This window comes from Cygnus olor, chromosome 1, assembly GCF_009769625.2.
Source record: "Cygnus olor isolate bCygOlo1 chromosome 1, bCygOlo1.pri.v2, whole genome shotgun sequence".
Taxonomy (NCBI): Eukaryota; Metazoa; Chordata; class Aves; order Anseriformes; family Anatidae; genus Cygnus; species Cygnus olor.
The window spans coordinates 66668256-66677468 of NC_049169.1; the positions used below are offsets into that span (position 1 = coordinate 66668256).

At 42.4% G+C, this 9213-nt stretch overlaps 1 protein-coding gene across 1 annotated transcript; it reads left to right on the forward strand.

Annotated features, from left to right (window-relative positions):
- The first annotated feature begins 3168 nt into the window (after positions 1–3168).
- Positions 3169–8683, forward strand: LOC121073114 (aldo-keto reductase family 1 member B1-like). The gene is made up of 5 exons (XM_040563763.1): positions 3169–5561; positions 6300–6410; positions 7401–7484; positions 7928–8006; positions 8503–8683. The coding sequence occupies exons 1-5, from the start codon at positions 5466–5468 to the stop codon at positions 8616–8618; spliced, it is 486 nt and encodes a 161-aa protein (XP_040419697.1). The 5' UTR covers positions 3169–5465; the 3' UTR covers positions 8619–8683.
- The last annotated feature ends 530 nt before the right edge of the window (positions 8684–9213 follow it).

Below are 9213 nucleotides of genomic sequence, written 5' to 3' on the forward strand. Positions count from 1 at the left end.
CCCAACAAATACACGGAAGAAGTCTGCAGTAAATTTTGACATTCTCCAAAGGGTGAGATAAAGGCAAAATACCTTTTTTTTCTGTCACTTATTATATTCATTCTGTTCATTTTTTCCTTGCCTGCAGCCAACCACAAGGCAGGAGGGAGGGGCAATGCCTCTGGTCACACAGGTGACACCAATAAATGGCTGAGATAGGCAGAAGACTTTTCCAGCCATCTTCTCTTCGGGTCAGGAAAATGCACCAAGTCCTCTACAGGGTATTTCTTGCCTCTTTAAATATTTCAGGTATTGAAGGCTTTTTACACCTGTCTCCAGAAAATTTGTGAAGTGAGCAGGTAGTGATGACAAGGAGATTTTTTCTTAAATAGGCAAAAAAAAAACCAACCACCACCACCAACAAAAAAACATACTGCAGAAGTAAAAAAATCTGTCTAGCCTATTTGTCTTTGTTCTTGCTCTTGGTGCTGTGTATTAGTATCCTAGCATGCTGTGTAGGTATCATCTTTGACGAACATATGTAAATATGGGAATTTAAGTGATGAGTGGTGGATTTGGAAATGGGAATCTACGTGAACTCCTTAGAGACCGAGGATAACTTTTCCATATGACAACAGATGAATACATAGCACTTTGCAGAAAAATAGTTTGGGTAGCTCTTTACTTGCAAATACTGTGGAAATGTATTTGGTTTAGGTAAGAGAGAATATTTAAGGATGTACTGAATTATAAATATAAAAGGAGAGAAGCATTTAAAAGGGGTGAAAGTGAGCTTATTAAGAAAGAGAGAAAAAAAGTGGATTGTCCCTTGAACTTGAGGCTGGAAACTAAGTATGTTGAATTGTAAGCTGCCAAGTCTATAACACACTGTTAAGTTACCATGGAAGTATGTTAAATTCTTCTTGTTATATTTTTTGGTCAGCTGATGCTAATTATTGCATAACTTAAGTGCAAATAGGGCTCAGTTCGTTTAACCCTTTCAGTCTTGATTGGTCTGCAGATACTAAGAAGCCTAAACGTAAATAAATAGATTTTAAATGAAGTGCCTTGTGTGAGGCCGCTAATGCTAGGATTCATGAACTCTCTGAAGGAACCTGTTAGGACACTAACAGAAGGAAATTTTTGTTCATGTGATCTCTGTCACCACAAAATCTCTTATATTACTGCAATGAAAACATGGCCTAAACCTACTGAGATTAATTAATCAAAGCTTTGTGATATCGAGGTACCCACACAACCTGTGCTGCAACTCCCTGTGTTTTGGTGGAACAACGGGGCATCCTCTTTACCCCGTCACCCTGATTTCACAAATTTGAAGTCCTGTTCAGTGAGCACACTGTAATATAAAATAGATTATTTTTCCTGAAAACATCTTGCTTTACATAATGACAGGGTGTATTGTCACCATTGTCCTCCACTGGCTTCACCTCCACTCAAAAGCAGCACAGTTGCTGTTGTGGTTTCTCCCAGGGAGCTCTCTCCTGCACAGTGTCGCAGAGTGTTTCGGGTTGGAAGGAACCCTAAAGACCGTTGAGTTGCAACCCCCCTGCCATGGGCAGGGACACCTCCCACCTGACCAGGCTGCCCAAACCCTCATCCAGCCTGGCCTTGAGCACCTCCAGGGATGGGGCATCCACAGCAAAGAGCCTCCCCGTGCTCCAGCAGCACCCAGAGATAAATACTCCCTGCTGTGTTGTCTACAAGGTGTTGTTGTTAGTCTGCTTTCCCATGACACACAAAGAGCAGTATTATTTATACATCAGAAGGGGTGGGATTGGGAAAGGCTGCAAAAATGAAAACTTGTGCAACTTTAAACTTGGTACTTGGTCATGTGTAGCCTCATGCAAAAAACAAACAAGCAAAACCAAGAACCCCAAATCCTGCTGTGGTTTCCGTGTGATATCATTTTGAATTAAGGTGGACCAACCAAGCACCCTTTGTTTGGAAATACCTGGAAAACTGAAATCATTTTTAAAAGGTGATGTTATTAAGCTAAATGTAGGCAGTGGTTCTGGTTTTGAATCATGTTTCCATTTCAAGTGCCATTTTCCAGAACTGGTGTGCAGTCATCAAACAACTCTTCGGTGTCTCTGAGCCAAGAACTTGAAGTAATTTACTTCGGTCTCACATCCCGTGTTGTGTATTTTCCCCGGGAGGTGGCACTGTCTGTAATGGTTTGCAGTCCTCTTGTGTCCCTTGTTCTGTGGCAACAAGAGGCGTCTTGTTCACGTGCAAGGCCGGCAGCCTTTCCAGGGACAGCTCATTTTCTTAGGCTGCTAGTATCTCAGACTGAAACTGCTTTTTATTTCTGCGTAAGTTAGAATTTATTTCAAGATACCTTGCTGTCTGAATGTGAGCATTCAATCCTCATAAAAAGGCAGATCAGCTTGGGCACCTCTTGTGACTGCTGTGGCAAGTGCCAAAGGGTTCACCTTATTCTGGAAAACCAACAAAAGCAAGATCCAAAATAGAGCACCTCATCATTTTGGGGTTTAAAGTCTCCAGATTTGGAGGACAGCAAACTTCTTTTTCTGTTACATACCGACTAGGTGACTTCCCCTCTTGTTTCAGTCTCTGCAAGGAAAAGCAAGAGATGTGGTGATGTTTGCTATTGATGTTGGGTACCGCCACTTTGACTGTGCCTTCGTGTACCAGAATGAGAGTGAGATCAAGGATGCACTATGAGAAAAAATTGAGGAGGGCGTTTTGAGGTGAGAAGACCTCTTTATTGTCAGTAAGGTGCGTCCTTGAGTAACTCATCTCACATGAGGCCACTTCTCAGGAGGAGAGACAAGGTCCCAGCCTGCAAATGGAGCCAGGCTGGGAGTTAACTCCTTTCTGTCAGGTGTAAGCCTTTTGTGGATGGAGAGAAGGGAGAGGTCAACTCTTGAAAAAAATGGCTTGATGTGGGAGAGATTTTTTTGTAGTCGATAACCATTGTCAGCAATGGAGACAGGAACTGAGGCCATGCTCTCAGCTGCCTCTGAGATAGGAAGCCTGGCTATTGTACTTGTCGTCACTCCCGCTGCGCTGCCGGGCTCAGCCTGTTAACTCCCGGGTGTTATGTTTTGTTTTGGTTTTCCCCCCGACAACAATGGTAGGAAAAATAAAGTAACTTCTATCTGCTGGAAACTGGCAGGTTGATTTTTAATCAAAACTGGTTTAATCAAAACCAGTTTTGCTTTTTAATTCGTTTTGTTTGATTGTTGTCTAAACTGTTGTAATTTTAGAGCCTCTCTGTCTTATTTTACTTAGCAGACAGGTATTGCTGCAAATACAATAAGGTGCACAGAACCGCACCTTCCTCAAAATGAGTTGTCCCGTACCGTGAGCTGCTTCTGTGGCCTCCCTGCCTGGGACGCTCTGGAGCCCTGAGGCTGGGAGAGGAGCTCCTGGGCTCTGTGTCCCCCCAGCTGTGGGGCACCTTCCATGAGGAGTCCCTGGTGAAGGAGGGGTGCTAGAAAGCACTCGCTGCCCTCCTGCTGGGTTATTTGGATCTCTACCTGATGCACTGGCCCATGGGATTCAAGGTATGAGGCTTGAACTCCCGTAAGCCCTGTCGGGGCTCTGCCACTTTTTCTTTTGGGACTGGATGAGTCCTTATTGCTCTCTAATGAAGAGCATTGTTAAACCTCATTAAGACATAATGATGAACCTCAGTACGGCGTGCCCAGGAGGAAAGGTAAAGTCATGGCTGCTGAAGATAGGTCTCGTAGTACAAAATCACCTTATTTTCCCCTGCACAGCATTTCCATGTCCTGCACAGCATTTCCGATCAAATCGCCATCCATATCACATTCCTCTTAAAGCCTGGGATTTGGCTGTTCATTGCTTATCCAGGATCAAACAGTTGTGAATTCCCTTTTTTCTCTTCTCTCTCTACCCCCGGGTTAAATAAATCCTCACTTCCCCATTGTGTCACATCCCCAGACTTCCCACAACCCGACTGGAGCACATAAAAGTGTCTGCCCTTCCTCTGCCTGCAGGACAGATTCTCCAGAGACAGATTTTCTTGAAGATTACCGTGCTCATACAGTTTAGTGTTCTTGGCCACTTCTCTCCCCAGCACAAACATAAGCCAGGATATCCACCGTCTCCAGCTCCACTTGCTTGCTGGACTTCTATGTGATTCCTTTAACTACTTATGATTCAGTCTACCTTAAACACACTTTTCTTTTGCAATGACAGGCCGGAGAGGAGCTATTTCCTGCAGATGGCAATGGTATGATCGTTCCCAGTGGTACAGATGTTCTGAATATGTGGAGGAATGTTTGTTGACATGATGAAAAATTCTTGCTAGTTTGAAATAACAGCCTGAAAACTTCCCACTGACCACACTGGGAGTCGCCTGGGGAGAATTTCCAACGTGAAGAATCCCAGATTGCCGATTGCTCTGTGCCCTGGGGCTTCTTCTTGTCTCACTTTGCCAAAATTGAGGTATTTTTCTGCCTACTGCTGGGTGGGCATGGCAGGAGGGAAGCTGTGCGCATGCGCCCTGCAGCAGCTGGAGCTGCCCGGTCCTGGTGGCTGGGTGCATGAGTCCAGACCTGGGCGCAGGCACCAATTTCTGCTTGCTGTTGGTTTGGGCCCTCTGCCCCTCCCGTGCTCAGCATGGCCAGGTCAAAAGAGGACCAGAGACTCGCCAGTCAAAAGAATTCAGCGATGCTTTTCCCCTTCTGTCGTCTGTCTGACCCCAAGAACAAAGCATGATTTTGTTTCTCACTTAAAAGAAAAACCTGGTCATGTCAGGCTGCTGCTTATGATAGCAACTTCAAATGAATAGGATTTCTGTTTTGCTAGAGGTGTATCTTCTGCTCTGAAGGCAGTAAATAAATTTTCTCTTGCTTCTTCTATGTTGGAGGTGCCAAGCTAATTAAGGCTGTCAAACTGTTTTATTGTTAGTGTGAAAGAAAATAGGAGGTGGCAGGAGTGTAGCTCTGCTTGTGCTCTACAGCCACAGCTAAGTGGTATGGCTCCCCTGGGAAATTCATCAGCAGTGAGGATCAGGTTCTCTGTTCTGGCTCTCCCGAAATAGCTCCTTGTTCAGCCACTCTGTTCCAACTACAGGCTTTTTATTACGGGATATTTATTTTGTTAGCTGAGGAATTATTCTAAAAAAAAAAAAACACTCATATTTTGGAAAAGAAGTTCTACTTAGGGATAGCATTTCAAAATAGCTGCATTACACTAAAATAATTACAGTGTAATAATTGTTAATCAGGAATAGAGCTGTTGTTTTTATGTATGATGACACTTGATGTGAGACTCTGAGTCTTTGACCAGGATCCCAATGTCCACTGTGCTGTACAAATGCCACATCACAAGAGCATCCCAGCTGTGATGAGTTTTCACTGAAGTCTTTCTGCAGGCATTTTTTCCTTATGGGGAAAAAAAAATCCTAATTCAATAACAAATCTGATTCTGTGCTATTTCTAGGCCAAGGAAGAGGTGGTGGATGTGTAGGAATGGTAAAAGCCATCAGAATCTCCAGCTTCAACTGTAGACAGACAGATCGGCTCTTGAGCAAACCAGATTTAAACCACAAACCTGCAAATAATCAGGTAAATTCTTCTTCACCTCGTCAGTACTTGCATCATACCCATCTGTGGTGTTGCATTTAGCAGAACGTGTCTGGCCATGCTTTTATGTCAGGGGTGTGCTTTTTGATATGCCTGTGAGAATACACCTGTATTTGGCTGAATTATCAAGCAATGGAAAATGCAGGACTTTTGTTCTGTGCCCTCACTTGCACAGGAAGCTGCAGTTACACAAGCCTGTGGTGCAGCTGGCTTACAAAGCTTCACCTTACCTCTGACTGCAGTGCCAGGCTCCTGCGGGCCGGGAGCTGAGCTCTGCAGCTGAGGCTGTGGGGCAGGAGGCTGCCCCTCTCTGCTCCTGGTGCCCCCACATGCATCCCATGTGCTGGCAGGGATCGAAGCTGGCTACACCACTGGTGGGTCGGGCAGGACTGGAATAGGTAGGGCTGGATACGATGATGGGTGGGTGCTCCAGCTGGACGTGGACACCTGGAGCTTGGAGTCCATTAATATGGGACTGTGAGAAGTTATGAAAAGTGTGGCAGGGAGCTGTAAAGGGAAACTAATGTATGAAGATCGGGCCTTTCTGGGCAGGGTTGAGAAGAAGGGGAAACAATCTGGAATACTGGCTGACACTCTTAAAAACCATGTAACTGCACAAGAGCAGTCTTTTCAAAGCTGATGTGGAGTTAGTAGGTCACCATACCTATGTTTAACCTTGAAGTCTCTTCTGTGTTTGAAGAAACTATCTTATTTTTGTAGATTGAGAGCCACCCATACCTTCCTCAGGAAGAGCTGATTAAGTTTTGCCAGTCCAAGGGGATCTCTGTCACTACATACGCTCCAGTCCCTTGGAGCACCCAACTGGCCATGGTAAGAATGCTTTGTGAGACGACTTCTCACACATATATTGGAGCCAATATAATGACCAGAATCAGTGTGTTGATAAGCCCTTACAGAGTAAAACTGATATAACTAGAAAAATGCTTGACAATTTCTTAAAAAGGACAGACAGAAACCTTTCTCATGCTTATTGTGATATCCAGTCCACTAATTCGCTCCTGTGCTGTTACTAGATCTTCATGTTTAGGAGAAAAAGGATCATTTGGTTGGTGAAAGTTGTGAAGATAATTCTTAATTGAACTTTGGTGAGCTTATTAAACACATAAGAAAACTTCTGATCTAAAAAAACACCAACAAACAAACAAAAGCCAAAGCGCCACACACTTGCAAAAATAGGAAGCATGATGTCCTGCTGAGACCTGAGGTTTTTAAATGGCTGACTTGAAGAAATTTGCTTTTATTCCAGTCTCCATGGCTTTCTCTGACCTGGGACTTACCAGAGAAACCGTGCTTATGAATGATGGGACAACTGCCCACTGCTCATTGTATTTTCCCCTGCAACACGTAGTTTTCCAACTTGTGCCAAAATAACTATTTACAAAGACTTTATGGAAAGTTGAGTTCCAGCTGTCTCATCCGGAATGTAACACTTTAAAAATATTCTAAGACTAGTTTTAAAGACCTAGTGTTAGATGATTGTTAATGATCACCAATGTCTGGATTTTAACTGGTGGGCTGTAATTGGCACACTAGCCACTTCTACACACAGCAACCCTGGGCAATTATGAATTCTTGTTCAATGCACTCCCATGTTGTCATCTCAACTTGAGAAAAACAACAATTAAATGACTTCATGCAATAATTAGGAAGTGCTTATTTTAGTGCTTTTTCTGTGTTTTTCCTATGTAAATCATCTCTGATCATCAGTAGAGCTGCTCCCTGTAGCCATGTAGGCAAGTATGATTTTCAGCTTTCAGAAGATGGGCAGAACTTCTCAGCTTTAATTCTCTGTTCTTTCAGGTGCTCATCCAGCTCATTCATCAAAGAAATGTGAGTGTAATTCCTAAATCTGTCACTCCACACCATACTGAGGAAAATTTTAAGGTAAGAGGGTACCATACAAAATTCTTAGCGGTGTTAGTCTTACACAGAGAAATCCATTCTGCCAGTGGAACAAAGTATCCCCTTCACACCTAGAACTGCAAAAAACTTTTGTTTGTCAGATACCATGCAGGTTACTTCTTTATGAATGATAGATATTATTTTAAAAGTAAGGACCTGAGACTCTATCATTAAAACAGATCAAGAAAGAAATAGTAACTTTTCCACCTGGTGATGTAAAAATGATGCAATTAGGCTCCCACCAGCATTATAACTTTGACATTATTTCATTGTTCACTGCAAACACCCATCCATTACATGCTTTCTAGTGCTTCAACAAATACAACACTTTTCTACTTCTGTTTTTGGTATTCTTTCTGCAAATGAACTTATATTTGTCTTTTTGCAAATTGGTATAAACCAGCTGTTTGGGATCTTTTTTTCAGGTGTTTGACTGTGAATTGGCTAAAGAGGAGATGAAAACCTTCCTCACCTTCAAGAAGCAATACCGAATCTGTGCATTAAGTGAGCGAGTACCTCCCTCTTCCCCTCCTCCTCTGTCTTTCAGCAGGATTGGATGTTGGATTGCATAACCTCTTAACAGACATACTTTGATAGCCTCGCTTAAAGAAAGGGGTAACCTTAGCCAATACCTGACACATCCGTATCTTTTGGAATCCAGCACCAGCGTTTATTAGAGCACTGTCCATGCTCTAATATGCGGGGACATTGTATATTAAGACACCTGTAATGGATTTCAGACTAATGCCTGAAAATCAAAATCAGTTGGAAATTCTAAAAAAAAAAAAAAAAGGGCATTTTTTTTTTCTTGTTTTCTTTGGCTACTTTATGTAACAGACAGTCACTGTAAATAAACTCCATTTTAAGAATGAGTTGCAAATTTTTTTTTGAAGTGAAAAGCTGTGCCTGTGTGTTTATGCCAACATTATTAGGGCAGCATCTAGATATCAGAACAGTTATATACAGACTTAGCAAGATCTGCCATTTATTGTTTCCCTAGGTTTACTCGCTTATCTAATAGAATTCTGCAAACTTGCAGTTCATCACAAGAGAGTATATATATATTGCAGAGAAGTTTGGCAATTTCCACTATGCAAACGTTATCTTATCTTCTGAGAACGAGGTCATTGGCATATGTGAAGGTTACAGAGCATGAACTTGCACTACCCTACGTAAGGTAAGCAGGGTTTGTTTTTATTGCAGTTCACAGTTTTAGCTCTGGAGAGCTTTCACTGGGGCAGGGGGGAAAGCCTTTTTTTCTCAGCTTTAAGACTATATGATATGAGCATTTTAATCATATGCTCTCTTTCTGATGCAAAAACCCCAAGGACCATCTTTTTGGAGGACTAATGTGGGCATTATCTTCAGATCCTTCAGGGATCAGAAGGACTATATTTCATTGTTGAAGTGATTTGTAGTGCTTCAGGCATATTAAATCACAGCAGAAGTTGAATATGTATCGCACAAGATGGAAGAACATAGTTCATGGGACTACTGAGGAGTAAACTTCAAGCAGGCATGAGTTTGCTTTCTTTAGTATCAACTACAGTTCTATCCCTCCTTTATCTGTATCTTTACTTTGATCTTGTAATTGTTCTCAGTTGTAACAAAATACATATTGTATTAGCATTTAGTAATGACAGTTAAAGAAGTTTAATAATCCTCAACCCCTGGGACATGTGAAAAGCAGCCTTCATCATAAACAAATCAT